Genomic DNA, 26,857 nt, shown 5'->3' on the forward strand with positions numbered 1-26,857 from the left:
GGTGGTGTTTCATTCTTCACCTGAGGACAGCTGCTTGCGTTGTGGCCGAAACGTCGTGAGAATTATTTTATTATGTTTTATTTTTATTATTTTATTACTTCCCTTCTACGTGACTTTACCGAAAGAACCAAGAAGATGAATCCCTGCAGTCACAAAAGCTTTAAATCGAAATTTGCTGATCCCGTCAAGCAGCATAAACAATCACGCGAACTCCGGTCATCCTCGCAGCGGCTTTTGGCTCGCCACCGAACAAAGACGGTCACCGCATCGCGCGCTTTGGGAAGCGCTTCTGCGGCCGTCTGGAACGCTCTACCTTCCGATATCAGGAAGCTACTGGAGCTATGCACTTTTAAATCTAGATTTGGTTTGTGTGTCCTTTCCCCGCGCGCCTCCGATTAGCACGGTTGGCTACTTACGGTGCGAAAGAAGTTCAAACATACATTTACTGACACGTGCATGGACAGCTCGCCACGCCGTGCACAAAAGCGTGGCACTCATCTCCATTGGCGGTCCTGAGTCAGTGGTGACAATGCCACATTGCTATGGCAGGGACCAAGTCCGTTCATCTTAAACCCCATCGCATTCCGCCACCTGGATATTTACATCAGTGACTTATGTAAGGAAATGCTAACACTGACCAGAGGGTTCTGTCACGTATTGTTCTAAGTACAGTATCACCACCGTTGTTTGGTAGGTCGCTTGTGATGGGGGTAAAGTGTGAGTAGTTTTTCCCACTTCCAAGAAGTCTGGCCAAAGTGGAATAAGAGGCTAAATAGCCTCATCACCAAGGCAGGCACACTCCTCCTAAGAGCAGTCACTCCCAGAACCCACTGACGCATTCATGAGTTTGCCCTTTCCTTTACGCAGGAATCCCTCACTGCATTTCACTCAATACCGAGCTGATTCTTCGATTGAATGGTGGCCAGAAGATTGGAGTAGAGAAGCGGAATGAGTCCATCGGTGCGGACATTTAACTGAAGTCGTGGAGGCCCTTTTACTTTGCAGTGGCGTGAGAAAAGCATTGCAGGGTTGCACCATTACCTAATTCCCTTGTTACTGTCTCTGTATTTCGGAATTCTCCACAAATGCTACTCAGGTTAATAACCCCCAAGAATTTCTCACTGTCGTCTCGCTCGAGGAGGGTAAGAAATTATCTCAGGAGCCCTGTTCCCCGTGTTCCCACTGCCACATTTTATATACCGTGCAATGTGTTCGCGTACATTGAAATAGGAAGGAAAAAAAAGCCACCACGTTTCTTTCATATTGCGGCTTTGAACCTTCCTTAGGTATTCAGCAGCATGAATTTATTTTTGTTTCCATTCGCGTGAGACTGTTTTTTTTTTGCTTACGTGAAACCAGCTTGGATCGAATTAGTGTGTACGTACACACTGAAGCTATTTGCGTGCCACTTACACGCAACGTGGGCAAATGCAGACATGTAAATTAACTTTTTGTAAAATTACTCTTTCACATTCACTTCCAAGACTGATAACTCCCAATTATCCGTGGGGAGAATATCCGAGTTGCTGACTAAATTGTGCTCATTTGCATTTCTGGTTTATTGTGACGTTCTTACCCGCCCCGACTGGACATCTGTGAAAAAAACTTTATAGCTCATCGCATTCCTCCAGTATAAAACACATTCCTGCGGAGGGAGCTGGTAGGAACGTTGGGTTGCTCGGTCAATGGCCAGGATCAACAGCGGCGTGGTGTATTCCGCAAATATGCCCGACTGTGAGGGCGGGCACAAGCCGGCGTGAGTAGGTTAAACGTTGAGTTTTATAAGGGCACCACGGGGTGACCAGCCCCTCCCCACCCAGCCCCACCCCTCCCACCCCCACCCAGCCCCTCCTTCCCCACCCAGCCTCTCCCCACCCTCCTCACCCCACCCAGCCCCACCCTCCCTACCCAGCCCCTCCCCACCTACCCCTCCCCACCCAGCCCCTCCCCACCCAGCCCCTCCCTGCACGACGGACGGACACACTAATCCCCTGTGGGCTGGTGTAACCAGAGGTTCCTACCAGTACTAAGGTATATCGATGCATTGTAACGCAGATTTGATGAGCGCTCACTTCTCCAGGAACGCATCTTGAGCGCTAAGCGAGGTCTGCCTGTTCTGTGAACCGATTACTTTGAGAAACAATACAAAGAGATGGCGCATTCTACGACCCCACGCCCACTCTACGTGGGTTAACAAACATGCACGTGTTTTTAAGGCTAATTTATTAAACGTGGTTTCGCATTGTCATTGATTCCTTTTATACAGATCATCTCTTTACCCCTTCCATTACCCCAGATGGTTGAGAGTTGACTGTGCCACTGTATCGTGTGAAATTTTGCACGTGTTTATAATTGTGCGTGTGTAAAACATGTGAAAAACACGTTATGCCCATGAATGCATCTTGATATGTCACCTTGAATTTCACCAGAATACTCCTTCTAGGCAGAGACAGCAAATTTCTACACGTGACAAATATCGCCTCTTTAGCTTTGCATATTACGGAAGTACATTGATGTGAGCACCTAAATAACCGCACAGATTCCCACGCTGTCAAGTTTATTTGAAGACAACCCTCAACGCAAAGATCCCCTACTCCCCGTGTAGCCTACATAGGTGATTGGGGCAAGTGCTTTTAGCGAGCAAGCACCGATCAATACCGGAACGGTACACGAGGGATGGGTGGGTGGCCAGCACCACGCCCGACTGTCTTTGTCTCCGTAGTGGCGATGTTTACACACCGCACCAGGTACTCATTTGAGGCTGAGTCGACTTAGGGGCGGCCCAGCACCGGTTCAGATAATCGGTGGCCGTGAGCGGGAATCGTACTCGGGTCGCCGGGTTCCTAGCGCAGCGCTAACCCCTACACTACCGCTTCCCCACTCCCAATTACCCACAAAAGACAAAGACCCTCCGTATAGCCTTAACGTATGGTTGGGGCAAGTGCTGTTTGCGAGCACCTATTGAGGCTAAACACCACACACCTCTATACTCGCACACATACACAGCCACATATTCAATCACACACCCTCCCATAGACGCGAACTCACCACCCCGCACCCCCCCACCCCATGTGAGCTTGTGTTGGGCGGGTTGGATTTAATTGCCTCGCCACCCGAGCAGTTAGCGGGCGGGCACTTAGTGAGCATCTGTGAGCGAGCTGCCGCTCCCTCTCTCTCTCTCATCCCAGGCTCCGCGTGCCATCGTCGGGGGGTCTGTGTGGCCGCTTCCCACGCAAGATGCTCGCTTACCGCCGGACAAGGTATCTTCTTTTCGACACCTACCTACACTTCTCGTTCAACTTGCAGTGTGAAATAAGAAATACATTAACAGCGTTCGTCAAGGCGGTGACCCAAAACGTCGCCCATTATATGCTTTTACATCTAAGGCAGTGTTATTGTTTCGATTTAAAGCTTTCGTGACTGCAGGGATTCATCTTCTTGGTTCTTTCGGTAAAGTCACGTAGAAGGGAAATAATAAAATAATAAAAATAAAACATAATATTGATGAATGTGTTGAGTTTTTCGTCATTATTATGTGTTATTTTTGCTTGTGCACCGCTGCAAACGCAGTTGCAGCAGCAGCAGCACCAACGTAATTCGTTGAATGTGGAATTTTAGTCAAGCCTTTGTGGATTTCATTGCGTCATTCCCTTCAGAGATTTGCAACGGTATATTTGGGTTATTATAAGTGCTGTTGGCTGTCAAATGTTTACTCAAACACTGAGGCCTTAAATATCCCTCGCCCCACACCCCCCATTAATGTTATCGGAGCAGCCAATCGGTGCAGTGAGGAAATCATTTTACTTTATTGCCTGTACGGTATACACATGTAGACGATTGCCACGGTGTACCGCAGTCTCTAAATAGTACTGGTCTGCGTTTTCTTCCTTCAGACTTACAGCGGTAGTTAATATTGCCACGTGCATGCATATTAAGTCACGCTTTGATCTTCGGAGGTAGACGCAGAAGAAGGAGGAGGAGGAACCACACCTGTCAACTGTTTTCGCGAAACGGGTCACTTTTTTCCCGTCCGCACGACCCAGTAAATACGTATGGAACGTCGGAGCGTCCAACGTTGGGCCAAGGGTTCCGAGCCAAATTACAACGTTGGTTCAACTGTTTGAACGTTTATTGTGGTGGAGGTTATGGCTTTCAAGTGTTATTCGGCAGCTTAAGCAGACTAACTGCGATGTCGGTGAACTCAGAATTGTTTGAATTTGAGACTCGCATCAAGCGCACCATTGTCAGTTAGCAAGACATTGATTGGCTCATTGCCGGAATTGTACTGTGTCGTGTAGGCTTTTGTATGATCGCCTACGACCAGATCTGATCCTGCATAGCGTTGCTCTGGGGTGACCGCCGCGCATGCAGACAAGTTGTAATCGGCTGCTGCGTGGCTACTTAGCGGGCATCCGAGGGCAGTTGAGCAAAATCAATTGCTCTGCTGTACTTCTATACACCCACATCCACGATCCCCGGCCACCTTCACCGATCCGCACTGGTCAGCGCTGTGAAGTTTGGTCAAAGAAACCTCCACGGACTCAGGCGGCGTGGTGAGGGCTTCATCCAGCAGTGGGTTGACAAAAGAGCGGCACACGTACCGTATACGTGCACATGTGGAGCATTTATAATGCACACGCGTGTTACTAATGCGTACATCAATACATTCCATACGTGCGTTGGCAATGTTTATTACTGTAACACAGCGATACGTTGAAATGGGGTGGCGTGTGTTCGCAATGTTTGTGGAACAGTTCGGCAAATGCCAGAGGCGGAATTGCGTAAATATGTTAAAGGAACTGAAAACAACATAAATGCCTATTTATTTTACAAGATAAGCATTTTTTTCCCAAATTGCTACGGTGCAATTATCTGCTTTTGATGATAAGCTCTCCGTAGATGGTCATGATGAATGTCACGTGTGATGTGTGAGTGTAAACGAAGCTAAGCATTCGTCTTCCATAGATTGACTGCCCAAAACTCATTTGCATGGCAGCAATGAGTAGTATTCAACATTTTTTTTACATTTTACCAGGTAAGGCCCACTGAGCTATATAGCTATTTTTCAGAAGCGACCTGGCCGCAAATGACAGCTCACCGAAGTGGCTTATGTGGAAATTAATTGCAGCCAAATACTCTAAAGTCTAAACGCATGTTGATTCGAAAAGTGGAGGGAAAAACCAGAGAAAAACCCACGCGGCCACGTGGATCGAGACAGCGCAAAGTCCAATTATTATACAGGAGCGCGGATTGGCATGGACCCTGGTACAAGGAACGAAATGAGGCCACACCGGCCCAATTTGTATCCCTCTTCGTAGCCTGACACCTGGGCCCCTCCGACCCATGAACCCTGGTGCAGCCGCACCTCCTGCACAACCTCGATTGCTACGCCGCTGGCAGTAAGTAGGCTGGCGACCTGCCCGTGCAGAGTTGCGTGTGTATTGTCTCCGGGCTCTCCGGTTTCCTCCCACAAGAACCAACCGTTACAGACAAGAGGAAAATATAAATTGGAAAAAAAATAATCAAAAGGAAAATAATAACAAAGTAGGATTATAATTCTTTCTAATTATCCAGAGAAGCATTGATTGAGTCTCAAGATTCCTACTCAGGGGGGTCCTGCTGTACTGGGATGTTCGGCCATGTCCATGAACAAGAGTTTTGTGTTGTGTGAAAATAAATCAGAGTACCCGGAAAAAAACGCGCTCACGAGAGTGGGCGTGGGGACTTCAGTTAAATGTCCGCACCGATGGACTCATTCCGCTTCTCTACTCCAATCTTCTGGCCACCATTCAATCGAAGAATCAGCTCGGTATTGAGTGAAATGCAGTGAGGGATTCCTGCGTAAAGGAAAGGGCAAACTCATGAATGCGTCAGTGGGTTCTGGGAGTGACTGCTCTTAGGAGGAGTGTGCCTGCCTTGGTGATGATGATGATGTTGTTTGTTTCGCTGCTGTTGCTTCTGTTGGTTCTGCTGATGGTTGTAATGATGATTATGCTGCTGCTGAGCCCGCTGCTGTTGCTGCTGATGCTGTTGCAACTAATGCTGATGATGATGATGTATGCAGTCACAGTTGCGGCTGCCGCTGATGACGATTTATGCTGCAACAGTTACTGCTGCTGCTGCTGATGATGAGAACTGCCTATCCTAATAACGGGCAGCCCGCACATAGCTTTGTATTCAGTCCCTCCAGAAAAACGTGATTATGCGATCGCAAGATTCCACGCAAAATCAGCCAAAGTCCGCATATTTATGCGGGGGGCGCGTTTTTTCAAATACGCCGCACTTTCGCCGCATAAATTGCAGATTTCCACGCGCAAAATATGCGGGCTTGCATGATTTCATAATCCCCGCATTTTCGTTGCAAAAAGTCACATATATCTTAGCAGAAAGTTGAAAAATGTTGCGTTTACTTCACACAAGCGCAGCCATTTCCCCTGTTGCCATGGGAACGTTATGAAGTGACGTCACTCATTACGCGACATCATTGAAAAGCTGCATACCCCGCGATGCCAATGAAACCATGATGAAGAGTTTATGCAACTTTACAGTTGTAAGATTGCACTTTTTTGTTAGTAGTATGTAAATTTACATTACTGTAAGACTGTACTGTTACTGTATTGTTTACGTTACTGTGCACTGAAAACACTTATTTTAACAGAAGATGTATGTTTTGTATAGCTACCTCTGTAAAACAGGAAGCACACATTTTATTTTTTAATATTTTATTTATTCATTTTTACAGAAGTTGTAGCATATTCATTTTGTAAAGCTACAGAACTTGTTCGACTCAATGTTTTGTAAGTTTGAGCCATCTGTTTGTTAAGGTCTGAAATAAAACAAGATGAGAACTTAAATATTCCCAGCACTTTCTGTGATGTAGTATGCTTGCTTATCATAGGAAGTAATAAGAAATGACTCTTTACATTAAAGTAGTAGCCTAGTGAATAGGGTGTTGGGGGAATCACTTTTTTTTTCTCTTTTTCATCAAACCGCAGTTTTTGCAAGTTCCCGCAATTTTTGCAAGTTCCCGCAATTTAATCGCATAAAATTGCATAAATATCCCGCATATTCCATCGCATTTTTTAAGAAAACGTACCGCATAATCAACGATTTTTGCCCGCAACAATCACCAAAAAACTCCGCGTTTTTCTGGAGGGACTGTGTATTTGACTAACCGTGCACCCCTCCCTCCGGATGTGCCGTCCTGTCAGCCAGCCAGCAAAACCCTTTTCTAATATAATATGAGAACGACGCTGGTAATACGGATAACAGTGAGGATGTTTGTTATTGTCACGTGTCTGCGCTGCCAGGTGTGGGGTTCTCGCTGTGGCACGGAGCCTCACGTGCCTCCTCCTCTTCATCCTCTTCACCTGCACGAGCGCGCGTGAGTACAGCCACGCGGACCTGTGGCACAGACGGTCACGAGTGAATGAATGAGGCTAATGATAATGATTGAATGAATGAAGTTGATGATGTGGCACAGACGGTAACGAGTGAATGAATGAGGCTGATGATAATGATTGAATGAATGAAGTTGATGATGAGTGTGTGAATGAAAGGCTGGCAAACTGAGGGTATGAATTAATGAAGCTAACCATGATCATTGTCGCACCTCCGATTAGCATGGTTGGCTACGTACGGTGTGAAACAAGTTCAACATACATGTATACATACAATAAATGAAGATAATGCTGAGTGATTGAAGCCGAGCGAGTGAATGAAGCTCATTATGACTGAATGCAAAGCTAATGATGAGTGAATAAATGAAAGTGATGAGTGAATTAATGAATTTTACGAGTAAATTAAGCGAAGATGAGTCGATGAATGCGGCTTATGAGTGAGTGAATGAAGCTAACGAGCTAAGGAATGAATGTCCAAATGAGTGAATGGCTCACTAAATCTAATGACGAGTGCATTGGCACGACTGTGAGCGACGAGGCTTTCGGGACGATCAGGGTGTTGCGACGGCTCCCTCGTGTTCGCCCCTTCAGAGAACGTTGACGGCGAGGAGGAGGAGGCTTGTCCCAGAGGCTACCACGGCAACGACGACCTGCCCGGTGAGCAAGGGGGACACGTTCGAGAGAGAGAGACAAACACCAGAGGTCGCAACCGGGTACCCGATACCCGTACCCTACCCGATACCCGGCTACCCGTACCCGGCCAGGTACGGGTACGGGTACCCGTTTGCGACCCTGGTGCGGCCGGGTACGGGTACGGGTAGGCCGTGAGTCACTGGTGAGTCACCGTTTGTCACTCATTTCGGGTAGGGTACGGGTACGGATAGGGAACAAGTACCCGTACCAGGCCGGGTACGGGTACCCATTTGCGACCCCGGTGCTGGCCGGGTACGGGTACGGGTAAGGAATCAAAACCCGTTTGAAACCTCTGACAAACACACATGGACGGAGCGCTGGGACACAGACGAGAGACGCACAGACAAGCGGAAACAGCCGAGGACAGTGTGGCCGAGAGCAGCGATTGGATGAAGTCAAAGGCCAAAAACAAAATGGCTTCCTGCCCTGCACCAGCATTTTTGTGGTGGTAATCCTTACTTGTGGTCCTGAGCTCTTGCTGGAAATTCCACATTACTATGGCCTGCCCCAGTGAATGTATTATCTATGACCCTGCCCATTACAAAATTGTTTCTCGCTGACCTCATGACCTCTGGATCCTGGGGTTGCACGTAATTCGTGTGGTGATTTTATTCAAGAATGAATTATTTTGTTGTTGTCTAATTGTTTCCCATCTCTTGTATTGTTTCTCATCTCGTCTGTGCAGCTGTGTTGGCTATATTATCTCAAAGCGTTAGCGATTCATTTTCATGTAATTTTCATCAATTGTTAACAATTGACTCTGGTGGGCATAGTTCAATGCGGCTATCGTGAGAGTGAGGCTCAGTTTTAATCGATGGACTAATACCTTATTACACATTCGTACTCCTAACTAGCAGCGCGCTCAGTCTGGCACTGTAGTTAGACGTACCATATGGTTCAGTCGCTGCTATCCTGTCCAATGTGTTATTTGTTACACATTTGTTTCAATATTTCACCTGGAATATCCCTTGAGGTGAAAAAGAATCAGCATCTTTATTTAGACTGGAGGAATCCGATGAGCTGTGAAGCTTTTTCTCACAGATGTCCGGTAGGGAGGGACAGGTCAGCAAGTTACAACAATACAAAATAAACGATAGGAGTACAAAATATGAAAAAGGTAAGCAAGTCACGATACATCAAGGCCGTAGCCATGGAGTCAACATTGGGGGGACCAAATCTTCCAGTGGGTCTGGGTGTCCAAATCTCAGGAAAAAAAAAATTCTAAATTTGAAAACGAATTTCCTGCCATTTCCTGCCTAAAATATAAAAAAAGAATTCACGAACACATAGGATAGACTTTTTTTAAAACAATAATGTCTAATAGTGTATGGTATTACCTTGCTCTGTTTTTTTCTTTTTTACCTTTTCTTGTTTCATTGTATGTAATGGCAGAGATCAAGGATTAGTAAAGTACAACCATTACCACAATCATATAAACAGAAATCTATTTTATAGCAATATATTGGGGGGAACATTTTGAGCATATTTGAATATTGGGGGGGATGTCCCCCCCCTAATATATATTATAATTACGGCCTTGCGATACATCAAGTTAATATCTCGTTCCCACGGGTGTATAGTGCTTTGCATGAGATTAACATTGCATCAAGGGGTGTATTCCACTTATGTGCACGCACATGCATTGTCGCGATGGAACCAAACTTTGCTCCTGAACTCTTGACCTCCGCTTGACGTTTGGCCCCCAGGGTACGACCTGCTGTCCGGCATGCGGGGGGCGTACCGGCTGGGCCCCCGTGCGCCCCAGCGCGTGGCCGGCTCCACGCCACTGCAGGTGGCTTACCGGCTGCACCGCGACGCCCTGCTGCAGCTGCCTACACGGTGGGGCTCGGGGCGGGGTGGTCCGGGTTTTACTGATTTCGCGTTGGTCTACGTTTATTGACGCACATCAGCGACCGTTCGGCAGCTCGCGTGCAGCGGTGTAAAGCGTTGCGACTCCCGCGTCTGCCGAGACGTCTGAGTAGTGTGGAAGAGTAGGCAAAATCATCTCCAGAAGGGCTTTCTGTAGCTCTCTCTCGAAGTGGAGGTCCCTCCTGCCAGCAGTGGTGCGAGCAGGTTCTTGCAGGACTGCACCTTTACCTACCGTTACATCGAGAATTTGATGTTTCACTGAGCAAGTTTGCCATTCTTGAGTAATTTTCAGAGTACGGAATCAAATGAGGGCCCATTCTGACTCGAGTAAAGTCTTGACCAGTGTTATTGATGGTAAGTAATGCATGGCATATGACCTTTGACCTAAGTAGAAAAAAACAAGCATAAAATATTCACCACGCCAATCTTATTTTTCCTGTGCCACGAATTTTTGGTTGAGATTTAAAGAATAGTTTTTTTCTTGTTGTAAAATATCCGGCAAGAAAAAGGGCTATCATGCATACTTCTTCTTTATAGCGGTGTGTTCGCTAACAGCACTAGCCCCAGCGGTGCATTAAGGGCGTCACACGGAGTGAGCGAGGTGGTGGGGGGCTGTGGGTTTGTGACCTCTGTGTTTGTGTCCGCGGCGCGGCAGGTCCGTGTACCCGCGGGGCGTCCCACGCGCGTACTCGCTCGTCTGCACGTTCCGCACGCTGGGGGGCAGCCCCCCGCGGGGGCCCTGGTTCTTGTGGCAGCTGACGGACGCGCAGGGCGGCCTGCAAGCCGGTGTGCGCCTGGACCCCGACACGCAGGTGGGGGGGGGGGGGACACGCGGGCCGCGGTGTCACGCGGGGGGGGGGGCGTCGTGGAGTAGCACGTGGAGATACAGAATGCACAAGCGCGACGCAGAAACACACAAAGCAAAAACACGGGATGCAGTGATATGAGATGCACCGATAGAGGACACAGCAATACGAGACGATGATGATGATGACGATGATGATGACAATGGTGATGATGATGATTGCGACGACGATGATTACGACCACGATGATGAAGAAGACGATGTTGAAAATGACGATGATGACAATGATGATGACGACAACAATGATGACGGTCAGATTACTGATGCAATGACAACGAGGGCGACGACAATGATGATGACAATGATTCAGACGAGAACAACGACCACGATGCTTATATTCACGATGTCCCGTTGCCGTCGTCCCCCGTGCGTATCAGACGCTGAGCTTCTCCGCGCTGGGCGAGGACGGCTCGCTGCGCTCCGCGTCCCTGCACGGCGGCGCCGCCGTGGCGCGCCTGGCGGACGGCGCGTGGCACAAGCTGGCGCTGGGCGTGGCGGCGCACGGCCACGTCTCACTGAGCGTCGACTGCGGCGCCCCCGTGCAAGGCATCCTCGAGCCCCCTGGCCCGCTCGCCCGCGTGCCCCCCGACGGGACCGTGCGCGTGGGCTCCCTCGTGGGCCAGCCCGGCTCCTCCGCCGCGGTGAGACCCCAAATGCGGCGGCTGCTGCTGCTGCTGCATCGTAAAAGGGGTGCTACGGTGGCGAGGATGTTTCTGTTACGCGTCATCGCTTTGGGATGTTCTGTGTTCATATTTTGTTTGTTGCGGTTGCACCCGACTCAAGAGCCGCATGGCTCACAGGGCTATAGCTAATAAATGAAACTTGAAACTTGAGGTGTTAACTACCTCGCCTGGTATACAGGAGGTGGTGGGTTCGATCCTGACCCTGACACCTGTTGTATATTTGGAGATAGCGTTTTAAAGTATTTGGCTGCTATACATTTCCACGTGATAAGCCACTTCGTTGAGCTATCATCTGTGGCCAGGTCGCTTCTGAAAAGAGCTATGTAGCTCAGTGGGCGTAACCTGGTAAAATAAAAGTAGTGTGTGATAAACCAGAATAATACGCCGACGTGCCGACTGCTTCACAGTGGACGTGAAAGGTCACCTGACGTCAGTTCGCAGAAGCGGCCAATTGTGTTGCCGTCGGCAGGGCCCAGGTTTTAAAATCACACCGCGAATTACTAATTTGGGATTTACATAGCGATTATTGCCCCCTTCTGGCAGACTGATGCCCCAGGTCATCCTTACAAATGAGACTATATCCTGTGCTCTTGAGCTCTCGCCTGGTTCAACAACATGAACTTGGCGAATTGCCCGATGATGCGAATTGCCCGATGATGCTGGATGCATTTACCAGCGAAACGTCGTACTCAAATTGTAAATGTTGTGGTTTCACGCTTCAACACACCGGTGGGCTAAAGCAGTGAACTATTTGTCTTTTGTCAACGTGACACTTTTTTACTGATTGGCCGTGTCGGGTGGTGGAGTTTACGACACATTTATAAATAACGCGATCTAAAACCAAAAAACGTTGATTATGAATGAACTTGAAAGTTGAGAAGAGACTTCTGGCGTTTTGTCCTTGTGCCGGGCGACACAGTTGCTTGTGTCTCTGTTCCCTGTGTCTCAATTCCCTGTATCTCAAATGCCTGTGTCTCAATTCCCTGTATCTCAAATGCCTGTGTCTCAATGTTGTCGTCTAACGTCCAAATGTCTCTGTTTACCTGGTCCCAATTCCCATCTATAAATCCTTAACATCTGGGTTTCTACATCAGCATCTAAATTCCCTGTGTGCCCGTGTCCCCATGTCCCCGTGTCCCTCTATTCCTATGTCCCTCTACTACGTTCTCACGTATCCTTATCCCGTGCGTCCCTGTCTGTCAGATGGACCTGCAGTGGATGCTGCTGCACTGTGACCCCGGCCGGGCCGCGCGTGAGACCTGCACTGAGCTGCCAACACCTCAACCGGTAATGGCCGCCCATCCGCCCTGCCTGCCAGACCAACCCAGACAATTGTCCAGCTAGTCCAGGCTTGGAAACCCGCGGCTTCGGAGCCGCATGCGGCTATTTGGCTACCCCCCTTACAGCTCTTTGGCTGCCCCTTTGCGGGAAGCCGTATATTTTTTAAAAATAATTTTTTAAAATCTTAAACTTAATTTTACGTAAAGGTAATTGATTCAAATATGGCAGGGAATGGGTCATTATGCAAGGAATTCGTGACAACACAATGTACAGTTAAACTGTATTGTTAAATTATTACGAAGGGGGGAAAAAACTAAACAGACGCAGTTTATTCACCTATCACCTATTTAGTTTATTTAAGTCAGAATGTGTTTGTCGTCTGTTGTATACCTGCTGTGTTTGTGCACAAGCTCTCAAACTATTTTCGTCAAAGACAAAAACGAAGAAAAATAGCTCTTCTTCTTTTAAATCTTGCTGACCCCTGGCCTAGCCACTCTCTGCCTAGCCTGTGCAGCCATCTGTTAATATATATGTCTGTCCAACCAGCCACCTGGCAATTTAGCCTGCCTGTCGATAATCACATGGTCACCTAGGCATCTGCCTAACATTTCACTTGGCCCATTTAATTTGCCTATCAATCTCGACATGTCTCCAACTAGCTACTCACTAGGCCTCGGCAAGGTAAGGTAAAAGGTCAAAACAACGAGCCTATCTTTACCCTACCTTTTACCCTTACACCATACAAATGACCCGATTACAGGGTAATTACTGGAGTACTACACATGAAAAAGGTTTATAACAGGTCAATGCTAGGTAGAGCGTTTTATCATATAGAATACTCTCGATGATTCCAATTTTAAATGGAGGCCACGGACTGCGCCACGGAGCTTTTAGCGAGCAGTAAGCAGGGTATTTACCGGGTAATACTTTGCCCTACCTTTACCCTACTCTTTACCTTACCCCTTGGCATGTCGACACCTTTACCTTTACCCTTTTACCCGGTAAAAAGGGTAAATTAGCTTACCTTGCCGAGGCCTACTACTCACTGCCTAGTCTGTCAGCCACCTTGCGAGCTGTTCACATAACTCTCATTCCGTCCAGTCATTTGGCCAGCGAGTCATCTAACCCGTCATTAAGACAACTATCTCCAGATATTAATTCCATGGTTAGCTGAGAATCAAAAATAATCCTGCTCAGAATACGTTCAAGAACTGAACCTAATCCTGCCAAGCATGCACGTGATATGGCTGGTGTGATTTCCTCGTGTGTTTGACTGGCATTAATCAATGACTCTGATTGGCTTGCATGACCAGAGCACTGCTATAGGTTGGCAAATTCAAGTGGCTGATGTTCATTCTTTTTACTAGCCATCAAACAAACATAGTCACTGAGTCGCGCGCTTTCGGATGCACTTCTGCGGTCGTCTGGAAAGCTCTACCTTCCGATATGAAGAAGCCACTGGAGCTATGCACTTTAAAATCTAGATTTAAAACAAATTTATTTAAAACTGCTTTTTGTGTTGAGTTTGTTGTCCTTCCCCCGCACCTTTGATTCACATGGTTGCCTACGTACGGTGCGAAAGAAGCTCTATATACATACATATTCAAGGGTGCCTGATGTGTGCATATGTAGGAGTCGTTTCGCGCGTCATGGATATAGAACAGGGTTCGCAATATGGCCGGTCCCAATTCCCCAATTTCACAGGTCGCGTTAGCGTCTGAGCTCGATCCCCCATCACATTTGACAGAGGCCCGTTATAGCCACTTGGCTCCCTCCGGTACGCACTCACGCCGCCGCCCCCTCCCTCACACTCTGGGCACGTGTTTTTTTCCCTCTCTCAAGCCACGTCCAAAAAAGAAGAAAGAGGTGTGAGGTCACGTCCATGCAGCCGGGCAGGTCTGTCGGGAGTCCGTCTCAGAGGGTTAGCGCTGACGGCCACACGGGTAGAAGAGACTCGGTCCTTCCTAGCTTCCTAGAACGGCGCGACGATTGTGGCTGAGTCGCTTGAGGCCTTCGTTGCCGAGGGGCCTTTGACACTGAGGAGGTCTTCAACTGCATGTGTGGCGGCGGCAGCAGCGGCGGTGGTGGCACGAAGCCTCGACAAGGCCGACTTCTCAACAACGAGTCGTAGAAAGGGGGGAGGAACACCACCCTTGAGTTTTTGGTGTTGGAACATCTGGGGGTGGATTCTTTTCCACCGTTGGCTTCGGGAGCCCAGGCTGGGCCGAGTTGGTGGGGATTTTCTGCCGAGCGTTGAGACATGGCCACCGCACGAGGGTCGGACTGTTCCTGCAATTTCGTCTCCATCGTTGTGTGGATTTTCTTGGTCTCGACGCAAAGTTTAGCACAGGTGAGCCGAGATGGAGGCAAGGGTCTTTCTCATTTTGTTTGGTTGCGTTTTCAAGTTGCGCTTCTCGGTTTGTCGCACGTTCGTCAAACAGCTCGTGGCCTCTGATGCGTGATGGACGCTCACAAACTTTTGAGCGAATTTTGTTGAGGATATTTGGACTTTTTTGGGGCCAGTTTGCGATTTTATTTCATGGAGAATTTGTGACTTTGTGGAGAATTTGTGACTTTCAGACAGGAGACCCCAGGTCGATTATTTAACAGCAGCATCGTTGGGTAGAGTTACACACGTGGATGTTGACGCCAGTGCTGTTATTATACAGGGCGATCCATTTCTAGACACCTCACTTACATAACGTGGATACATTATAGAGATAACGGCGGAATCATTATTTCAAAGCCTCTCAACCTCTCCCAACCAATCCTAATACACACCAGTCAGCCTTTTAGCACTCTCACTCTGTAAGGTATGGGATCCATCGCTCTCCAAATATTCAATCGGCTGTTGGAAAGAAAGAGATTTCTGATTAAGGAATCCATTACTGATAAATGCGTCATTCTGTAATACGCTCTATTTTATTATTACTGGACTGTATTATTGCTATTGATGAGATGTTGATTAATGATGTAACAGTAATGTTGCTAATGGTAATGAATATAAAAAAAACATAAGCAGAGTTCAATGTTAAATATAAATTAATATACTAATAATTACTGCCGGTCTTATTTGATTCCTCTCTGAGTAGTCAGTTTGTTTTTGCCACAATAATCTTCAAAGACTACAGCACGGTCTGGATATATATAGCGGCTAAACCTCACCGCATCTCGAGATTCCATATAGAAACAGTGCGGCATATTGATAAAAAACAAAAACCAAATTACTCATATTGTGCGTATTGGCATCAATGTATGATCGATGTAATTATCATCATTGTGAGAAGGGATATGTTGGTGGATTTCCGCCTGTAGAAACACATTGGTTCGTGAGACACTAGGAATGAACATTTTATTTAGTGAAATAGACCCCAAGAGTGGTGGACAGTTTTGACATCCCTCCCCGTGTGAGTATTTGTATCTTTAAGCTCAAAGAGTTTTCTGAACCGGCGCATTTTAACGCTCGGTGTGTTGTCATCGCTAATCTTATCTTTCCTTAAAGGAATTTATATCGTGCCTTTTAACCAAGGCGGCTTTACAAATAATTGACAGTGGTACACACGAATGTAATGGTGGAGATGAGGTGAATGAAAATAGGTGAGAGGAAGCAACGGGGGCGAAATCTGTGATGCGTGAATTCGGGTGCAAGCGAAATTGATGACGGTGAACGATGAATGGATTTAATGAATGGGGAATTAGTAAAAGCCACATAATGGGAATATGAAGGGGGAAAAGTAACGGTGGCGGTTATGAGGTGGGAGATTAAGGGGCCGTGGGGGGTGAGCTCGGGGTAACGATAAGAGAGTTTTGAGTGAGGAGTGGAAACTCGTGAGGGAAGGTGACTGCTTCATTTTGAGGTAAGGAAGGTTTGTTCCAGTGAAGGAGGGGGGGGGGGGAGAAGAGAAAAATAACAAAAGCGTGGATTGAGCACAGAGGAGCATTGCTGGCAGAGTCGACGGTTCACGATGCGATTTTCTGGGGCATTCGGCTGGGCTGCTTCACACCGAGCTGACGGCTCGCATGGCTGTGGTGGAATTGACAAAGCGTACGTTATGCTGCAGAAATATCTCGGGAGGAGGAGGCGGGGGGGGCGCTTTGAGAATTAGCGACCGGGCGGCAGGAGTTTGTGGACTAATCAGTTTCAAAGACAATGCATAGACTATCAGAGTATGTTTTTTTGTTTGCATTCTGACCGCAAGTATTGCGGTTAACGCACACATGATTCCTCGTGAAAGGTTTCAGTTTGGTGTTTTAACATCTTAACACAGCTGTTTTGTTCATAATATAGTTTTTTTGCTCAGATCGCGTTATTTATAAATGTGTCGTAACCTTCCACCAAAAGCATTTAAAAATTGTAAAATGCTGTTGATTCTCTCTTCAACACACCGGTGGGCTAAAGAAGTGAATTATTTTGTCCTTTGAAAAACGTGACACATTTTTTTACTGTTTGGTCGTGTCGGGTGGTGTGTAGGGTTACGACACATTTATAAATAACGCGATCTAAACCCAAAAACCTATATTATGAATAATATCGGTCGCGAAAGCCTACGTGTTAAACTGACCTGTTTTGTTGCCAGAAAAAAGGGGAAAATCCCTAATCTCACGAGATGAGAAGGGATTGAGGCTGAACGATGCAGTGGAGGTGGCTCGAGAAAATAGAATCGTGTCGAAAATTTTCGTTGGGCTCTCATCATCATCGTCGCCAACGAGCTGACGGGAGGCACAGATGACGACTTTTGGTCTTGCCGTGTGGCGGACGTGAAAAGCTTGGGTGACGAGGTTGACCGAAAGAGTAGAGCTCTCGTATGTATCTTGAACTTCTTTCGCACCATACGAAGGTGCTGGTCACTGTCGTTCAGTCTGGTGGGTCTGTGTGCGTGTCTGCATTAGTAATCTGTATGGCTGCGTATCCACGTGTCTATCCGTTCCTACGTGCGTCTGTCCCAGTATTATGTAATAAGACAGCGTCTCGACAGACCTGTTTCTTCACCTGAAGACGGCTGCTTGCGTTGTGGCCGAAACGTCGTGAGAAATATTTTATAATTTTAATTTTAATTATTTTATTACTCCCCTTCTACGTGACTTTACCGAAAGAACCAAGAAGATGAATCCCTGCAGTCACGAAAGCTTTAAATCGAAATTTAAGGTAGTTTTAATAACAGCGGTGGTCAGGTTTTTAAAAAATTAGTGTACGAGTCGTATGTGTGCTCTGCGTCACTCTGCATGTGTCTGTATGTGCGCGGGCACGTCTTTGTGTCTGCGTGCGCGTCTTTCCGTTTGTGTTTGGATCTGTCTGTGCGTGAGTATCTATACGGCTGCATGTGTCCGTGTGCATGGGTCTGTGCATTTCTGTGTATGCATGTGAGTGTGTGTCTGTCTTTCCCCCTGCGTGCGTCGGTGTGTGTCCGCGCATGCGTCCGTGTGTGTGTGTGTTGTCTGCGTGTGTCCGTCCGTGCGTGCGTGGCAAACAGAGCTCCCTCTGTTGGCCCGTGTAACGTCGCTCCGTTTCACACGTCCGGGGCACCTAAGGGACCACGGCTCTCACCGACTCTCGCTTCTCCACTCGCCCTCCTTGCTTCATTCCTTGACTCTTTCATTTTCCCATTCATCCTTTCATTCCGTCTCTTATTGCGCTGCCTTCCTTGGTTACCCGTTTACGTATTAGTTCACATTCTCTTTGGTGGCGGTCACATTTCAGTTTATTATTTGCGTGGTCCATTTGTCTTGGTTGTCATTGTATTCAAAGTTTTTGTGCCACAAACGGACGTGTAATATTTTCACGAAAGGTTATTTTTTTTTCCGTGATTCACCTTAAATAAGACTGAGAGTAAATTACGATAACTTAGCTACGACCGAATCACCCTAAAGTCACCTAATCTCATCTGATGCCAGAAGCTAAGCAGTTTTTAACCTGGTTAGTACTTGGATGGGAGTCAGCCTGCACATAAGTGAGTCGGTTTATTCTGGCTAAGGCCCACTGAGCCCAGAAGCTCTTGTTCAATGTCAGCCCAGCCAAAGCGGCTGATACGGTTAGCAACCACTTCACGTGGGATATGGGACATGTTTACAGCGTCTTCTTGGTTCTTTCGGTAAAGTCACATAAAAGGAAAATAATAAAATAATAAAACATAATAAAATAAGTCTCACGACGTTTCGGCCACAACGCAAGCAGCCGTTGTGGCCGAAACGTCGTGAGAATTATTTTATTATGTTTTATTATTTTATTATTTTTCTTCTACGTGACTTTACCGAAAGAACCAAGAAGATGAATCCCTGCAGCCACGAAAGCTTTAAATCGAAAAATGTTTACAGCGGTCACGTAAGACTAAAAGCAAGGACGTTTTTATAAACGTGAGTAATATACCACGTGGGGCAATGAGTCGGCCATGAGATGGACGTACAGCAATGGATTATTTGAATGTATCTGTGTAAAGCTTTGAGTGTTACTCCATCTGAGTAACGTGGCCAGACTTGCCAATGGAGGGGCCTCGTGAAGAAGTGTGCGTCTCTGAGGCCTTCCAGAAAAAAAAATGCAAATTTCGATTTAAAGCTTTCGTGACTGCAGGGATTCATCTTCTTGGTTCTTTCGGTAAAGTCACGTAGAAGGGAGATAATAAAATAATAAAAATAAAACATAATAAAATAATACAATTCTCACGACGTCTTTCCGACAGACCTGTTCTTCACCTGAGGAGGGCTGCTTGCGTTGTGGCCGAAACGTCGTGAGAATTGTATTATTTTATTATGTTTTATTTTTATTATTTTATTATCTCCCTTCTACGTGACTTTACCGAAAGAACCAAGAAGACAAAATAAAGCACTTTACTTATTTATATTAACTTGTCTGAACATAAACATCTAGGAGCTGGCAATGATTAGAACTTATTTCAAAATTTATGGATCAGAAACGTGGGAGAAAATGTATGATAAGCTCAAAATTGCGCAGAGAAGTGTGGAGAGATGCACGCATGGGATTATGCTGACAGGTAGAAAAAGTAACGCGTGGGTCAGAGGACATTCGCATGTTGGAGAAATATGATGGACTTAAGATAAGCGGCCTTGGGCAGGACACAGTTAGGGCTGGAAGGGATGGTGGCTGATGGTTGAGGTTTACACAAAAATAGCAGCTCAAGGAGGATTGACTACATTGGAGATGATAATTGTTTTTTTGCCTTTATTTCTGGCAACAAAACTGACACCTTTTTTTACAAGGAGTCATGTTTGCATAGACCACAATACCTGCAGCCATAATGCAAACAAAAAAACATAACTCTGATAATATATGCACTGTCCTTGAAGTTGATTGGTCCACACCCGAGACTGCATTCCTTCGAGCCTAGATTCACATGGGTTGGACCAGATGACGCCAAAAGGCGCACAACTCAAAGGCAATGCACCATCAGAGTATGAGAGCTCGGGGTAAGCATCATCTGGTCCAACCCATGTGAGACTAGGCTCTAAGGAAAGCTGTCTCGGGTGTGGACCAATCAACTTCAAGGACAGTGCATATATTATCAGAGTTATCTTTTTTGTTTGCATTATGGCTGCAGGTATTGTGGTCTATGCAAACATGACTCCTTGTAAAAAAAGGTGTCAGTTTTGTTGCCAGATAGAAGGGTAAAAAACCAATTATCATATTTTCTACTGGCAAATGAGGTTCCAATGGTGGCACATTGGAGATGTAGCGTGGCATCACAAGACCACGTGGGTTGGCAAAGGCAGGCAGAGGCCTTCATCTAGCAGTGGATTTAACCGCGGCTGATGATGATTTTGTATATTTGTGGAGCTGCACCACCCATCACAGTTGCAATGCATCGGGCCTTCGTCATCAGTGGTTGTCGCGCTCGGGAAATTCCCTGGAGCGATTGCCAGACAGCTAGAGCAGAAATTGAACTGTGAACTGATGTAGTAGGGCTTAGCACTGACATCACGAAGCCGCACGTAACGATTCACCACTCTCTCCCCACACACAGTGATTCAGTGAATCTTTGCCATTTTGAGATTGCGATTTCATTCAAGAAATCGATTATTTTGTCAACATTTTTAATGGACTCAGTTGTCTTGTTTCTATTTTTGTCTCATTTGTGGCGTTGTTTTGGCTTCATTTGCCCAAATGTACCATTCGCATATCAAAATGGCCATAAGCTAGACACAATTGATTCACGTACATGTGATCTGATGTATCTTGTGTGTGAGAATCAATTGTAATCATATGTATATCTATGCCTCTTGCAAAGAGAGTTAGCTACGTCAGATGTCTCTTGTCTGGTTCCGTGGTGTATATATGTTGAACTTCTTTCGCACCGTACTTAGCCAACCGTGCTAATCAATGGTTATATCGGTCATTATACTCCACCATCGTCCCTCCGCCGACTCGGTCAAGATACCCACCAATCACGAGCCACACGACACCACCTCTTTCAATCGGCCAATCACAGGCCTTTGGGGAGACTCCGCCACCGACCAGAATGGATCTGTCTCATCCCATGGAGGTTTTCGCCAAAAAATTCACAGGGCTTCCTCGAAATGTTTTTTTTTGCCTAAGGGCAATTTGAGCTCTATAGAAATGCTGGCCCAAAATAATTCAAAGCCTTCACCTTACGTGTATTTTTATTTTTGACCAAGTTTAGGCTATTTTTTATTCCTGTTCGCCGAGATGTTGTGGAACTTTAGTCTTGACTCTGCGAGTAAAATAACAACGGGATCACAATGATGCTGCTGTTGTGAAAGCAAATAAAATGCCACGGGAAACGGGGCAGGGGACGCGTCATGGGAACAACTGACGCAAGATGGGAGACAAAATCAGCGATGGAGTGAAGATCGAGTGGAGGGAAGAGAAACAGCGGAGAGAAGGGCGAGAGACGGCAGCAGCAGGGAGGTGACATCACAGGGTTCGGAGGCCGTGACTCGACGGGGGCAAATGGGTGAAAGAAGGGGATGTCAGAAACCGGGAGAGGTCTTTGCCCAGAAGTGGGAAGTTGTGACAGGCTGAAGATAAGAACACGATGACAATCCATGGCTTAGTGCATGGCATCCCTAGTTTTTGTTCTGGTTTTAGTTTCCCAAGGCGTTAATGATGTATATAGACATTGATGTATATATGGGATTGATTCACGATGGTTGATGGGCACCTCACACCCTCGTGTATAATTTTTTTTTGTCATTCAGTCATCAGTCAATAGATGTCTCGAACAAGCAATCTAAAACAATCACAACAGCATTAAACATCTTTGTTCACTCTTCAGGTCAGGTCGTGCCCCGTTGCCAATTTTTTTTTATTTTCAGAGAGGGGAATTTTACTTTTTTCTCGTTTATGACATGTTGATAAATATTGTTTAACTTTTAGTTCTCGATTTACATGGAAAAACAAATCTTTAAATATATCAAGTGTTATGATGCGTATCCTGACATGGTATAATTTTGTCGCTGAAGATGTTTCTGTTCACCGGTAGACTGGATGGATAAGTGTCACATGACTCAGTGGCCACGGCCATAGAGGGACAGTGGGTGAGGTGTGCCGGGTGTGATTGTATATCATATCACCGTTTGCCGGCCTTGGACACACCCGGCTGGAATTAATTGGTGTGAATTAGCTGGAATTTTGCCCTGTGAATTTGCTGAAATTTATTTGCGTGAAATGTGCTGGAATAATTCCGTGTGAATTTTCTGGAATTAATATGTTTGTAATTTTCTGGAATTAATCGATGTGAATTTTCTGGGAAAAAAAAAATCCGTGAAATTTGCTGGAAATAATGCATGCGGAATTTTCTGGAATTAATCCCGTGTAAAATTTGATGGAATTAATCAGCGTGAAATTTGATGGAATTAATCAGCGTGAATGTTTTTGGAATTAATTCATGTGCAATATGCTTGAATTAATCCGTGTGAATATGTTGAAATTAATCCATGTAAAATTACATGAACAAATTAATTCCTCACCACGTGCACCAGTAGCAGTCATTATCCATGCCTGCCATGGGCCTCCCATAGGTCGACTCAGCCTAACGCCGCGTATGCGTGCGTGTGTGCGTGTGTGCGGTGCAGACAATTCCTGGACCACAAGGAGCGCCGGGGATTCCTGGAACCGATGGAGTGGACGTGAGTCACACCGCCGTTTCCCCCGCACCGCATATTATCTTTTGTCCCACGTTAACCAATGAGCACATGGTGAATAAACCGGGTGCGGGCCTCCTCAATGGGGCAAAAGGTAAAGGCGCAGCCTCGCAATCACTTGCATATTCCACCGCTTGTGGAAGGGCCTTCACTAGCGAGAGCTCTGGAGAGCCTCTCTTGAGGGTATCTTTGGCCGACTCTTCCACGCATACAAGACATCATGGAAGAGGTGGGAGGACCCACAGTTTGCCCCCACCGCATGAGCCCTGCCGATCGACTAAATGGTGTATCCAATTATACTGATGGATGAATGTGGGCGGGGGGATTTAAGAAACTTGCTCTTTATTTCAACCGCCGCACCGGGAGATCGAATCGATTGCAAGTCCCGTGCGCTCAACGTTACACCCTACGTGTCATCGGCATGATGAGAATACTCGGCTCAGTCGTGTATTTGGTCAACGTCAGAAATGCTGGTGCTCGCCACACCATCGCCACAACACGCTTTGTGTTGCGTGCAATATTTGGCATTCGCAAAGCGCACTCACCCCTGTGGCGTCTGTGTGTGTGTGTGTTTGCGTGCGTCCGTCTATGTGCAGGGTGAGAGGGGACCGGTCGGACCACTAGGAAGAAAGGTGAGACTTTAAGTCGGTCATAACCATAGTTTCATCGCCTGACTTCTTTATGCACATGTGCCGCCCTTTGTGTCAATCCAAGGCTGGATGAAGGCCTCCCCATGCCATGAGGGCCAATGGAGGTTATTTGACCATACTTGATCATACTGGTCAGTGTCGGTTGGTGAAGCACGAGGATGTGGAAGCTTAGAAGTACAGCACAACAGTGCCTTTTGCCGTACTGCTCTCTGCTGCCCACAAGATCGCCCCGCGGCCCAATTGCGACAGCGTGATTGTCCCCGGTGGCCGCTCATTCCAAGCGAGATCAACGCTAAAGCCTACAAAGCTGCTGAGATCTGACAAGGTTTAGTCATTGGCTGACCTCTTCATAGGCGCTCACGTGGGGCCGTGTGTTTTCATGATTTCAGAATAAAATATTGCGCCGTCCTGGGCATCTCTGCCAAAAACCAAGGGATGCCCTCCTTGACCACCTGGCCAGAGCCTCTTGACTTTGCTCTGGACTTACGAGAAACTCACCAGGATCTCCTGTCCTTTGACTCTCGTGAAATACTCAACCCATTCGTCAATAACACTTCCCTAAAGAGGAAAAAAATATTTTATTGCAAAATTTAATGACGGGCAATGTTTGGGCAGTATTTCTGCAATTCCCACACAACATTCACCCGTTACATCATCTGTCCTCTTAGGGTAGTGTTACTGACGAATATGTTGTCAATGCTGCTTCTGCAGCACTGACAAACACGGCGTTTTTCTTGCTAAATTTCCAATGGTGTTCTTCAATTCAAGGCTTCAATTCATAGACGTTGTATGTAATTGGTTCACACGACCTCTCTGGTCACGTGAGGCTGCTACATTCACCGCAATGATGCAATGTGGATCCTCGCTCTCGGATCGAATCCACCACAATTCATTGAATCGCAAGAGGATGGGAGGTGGGGGGCTGAATCGTTACACCTCTAATGTACAGAGTTGTTTCGCCCTTGTTAAACGGCATAAACCCGGCTCAGTCTGATCCCAGCTGTGGTGTCGCCGTGCTCCTCTCCCATGAAGATCACCTCTGGCTCAGTCTCAGCGAAGCGTGAGCCTGAGCACTGGCCGGTGACCCCCACGGATATTTAGAACCAGTGTAAATTCCCAACCTTGCCGAATTAACATTCCATTGTTATTCAGTTCATAGCCTAATAATGTTCACAGACTTTTTTTTCCTTCTCTGTATTCATCAATGTTGCCCATTATTCACCACATCGCGCGTTTTCAGGTGCGCTTCTGCAGCCGTCTGGAACGCTCTTCCTTCCGATATTAGGAAGCCACTGGAGCTATGCACTTTTACATCTAAATTGAAAACTAATTTCTTTAGAACTACTTTTTGTGTTTAGTTTTGTTGTCCTTCCCCCACACCTCCGATTATCACGGTTGGCTACGTACGGCGCGAAAGAAGTTCAACGTACATACTCCACCACAGTGGCACGTATGTATGTTCCGTATGTTTAACTTCTTTGGCACCTTACAGTGCTAATCGGAGGTGCGGAGGGTTGTGGGAATTGTATACATTTAAAATTGGGACGTTCCATCGAGTTGCCAGCCACAGCACCGACCCATCCCAACAACTCTTCCGCCACCATTTTGCATTTGAAACGTCGTTACGTTGCTTGCGCAACTTGTTTTGTTTCTCAGGGAGAGGTGCGTGCGCTGCCTCCGTGTTTCTCTACAGCGTCTTGAGATGCCGTCACTTTCAGACGCTCCACAAGCCCACGCCTCTTCATCGTTGTCGTCGTTGTCGCTTCGCTTGTGGGTCGGCGTTTGCAGGGTGCCAAAGGAGAGTTTGGACAGTCGGGGCCAAGGGGACCTCAGGGCCCACCCGGCCTACCTGGCATTGACGTAAGTGACCGGCTTTTTTGAGTGGTCTTTTCAAAAACACTGGGCTGTTCAAAGTCAACGCATATTCGTGTAGTAATAATAATACGAACGGACACGTACAGTCCTGTGTCAATCCACTGCCGGATAAGGGCCTTTCTACGCCGTGCCGGCTGTAGGGGTTGTTTAGACCATACTTCGCCTTGCTGGTCAATGCGGGTGAGTGAAGGTGGAGAACATAGATGTGATGCGATGGAGTACCGTATGTGTGCACTGCCCTTTGCTGCCCATAGCGTATCTCTGCTGGCAGCCTATAACACCGGTTTTAGACACGGCGGTTGCCCGTCCGAGCTCTATTCAGCCCTGCTTAGCCTCTGAGATTGCGATAGTTCCTCATTATTCGTTCATCAGATAATACCAAATACTAATATCAGTTATCCAGGGCAACTGCAGAGTCTCAAGGCTCTGCTTCAGGGCAGTCTCGCATTGGGATTCTTGACCAGTTCCTTTTCCATTGAGTCGTTAAAAAAACTTTGCAAAAATCGAACTCTTACCGTAACTCGAACCCTAACTGTAGGAGATCGCTAGTAGACCACCAACTGTTATAGCGAAGGGAAGATTTGTCTAAATATGTTCCAGATCACTGGTAGGCTTGAGTAGGAACATGACCAGTAGCCACAGTGCAGTTAGCGAGGGGTATACTGGATGCGGTGTGCCGCATGCATTAAGAGTTTTATGGTCGCCAACCCGGACAAAGACGGCTGAAATTAATGGGTTTACAGCCCCGTTGTGCGAGTGTTTCTTAACGTGCCATGAGATTCCATGAGACTCGATGAGCTGCGGGCCGTATTCAATTGGTTTAGGCCTCCCTTCAAGCAGTTGGGTTCAAAAAGAAGGCCTCTATTTTCAGCCAGGAGGAACAATCATACATATGGAATCGCTTCCGTAATGGCCTTCCCACATGAGTTTGTCCTCGGAAGTATTTCGGAAGCAAAAATGATGTAACAATTCAAGCGGCACAACGTGGTGATGTCACAGCACGTGAGGTGGACGTCGCGAGGTCACGACCTCGTACGATGGCGTCATCGGGAGGGGGAGGCAAGGCGTGGCAGTTCCCGCACACGCCCTGTTGTTTGTGAATCCTTTTAGCACTGGTTTTCTTATGCAAGTTTATGGCCGCCCTTCGATCAATGTTGGCTGGTATTCAATGGGACAAGTCCCTAACAACGACACAATTTTATACGACGGTTTTGTTTTTATTGGATCAATCTTTACCAGAGGGTGAGACACACACAAACACACCCCCCCCCCCCCCCCGTTACAGACGGATGGACTTACAGACGGAGATAATTTCTCAACGTTTTGAACATCAGTTGAAAAAGCACAAAAAACACCTCCGGTTTTCCTTGCCCCTCCGCCTCTCGACCTCCTGGCAGCTGCCCCTGGGGTCACCCTCGCAAGGAGAGC

General features: G+C 46.9%; 1 protein-coding gene across 1 annotated transcript in view; it reads left to right on the forward strand.

Moving 5' to 3' along the window:
• Window positions 1-3,116: 3,116 nt before the first annotated feature.
• Window positions 3,117-26,857, forward strand: part of LOC133340897 (collagen alpha-3(IX) chain-like) — a 51,857-nt gene continuing 28,116 nt past the window's right edge. Inside the window, exons 1-10 of the mRNA XM_061549372.1 lie at window positions 3,117-3,260; window positions 7,311-7,384; window positions 7,992-8,057; window positions 9,800-9,932; window positions 10,618-10,774; window positions 11,205-11,468; window positions 12,714-12,797; window positions 22,836-22,889; window positions 23,501-23,536; window positions 25,343-25,414. Coding sequence (XP_061405356.1) covers window positions 3,238-3,260; window positions 7,311-7,384; window positions 7,992-8,057; window positions 9,800-9,932; window positions 10,618-10,774; window positions 11,205-11,468; window positions 12,714-12,797; window positions 22,836-22,889; window positions 23,501-23,536; window positions 25,343-25,414 — 963 coding nt within the window. The 5' untranslated portion in view covers window positions 3,117-3,237. The remainder of the gene's footprint in view (window positions 3,261-7,310; window positions 7,385-7,991; window positions 8,058-9,799; window positions 9,933-10,617; window positions 10,775-11,204; window positions 11,469-12,713; window positions 12,798-22,835; window positions 22,890-23,500; window positions 23,537-25,342; window positions 25,415-26,857) is intronic.

This window comes from Lethenteron reissneri, chromosome 10 (genome assembly GCF_015708825.2).
Source record: "Lethenteron reissneri isolate LAM-NWPU_2019-01 chromosome 10, ASM1570882v1, whole genome shotgun sequence".
Classification (NCBI taxonomy): domain Eukaryota; kingdom Metazoa; phylum Chordata; class Hyperoartia; order Petromyzontiformes; family Petromyzontidae; genus Lethenteron; species Lethenteron reissneri.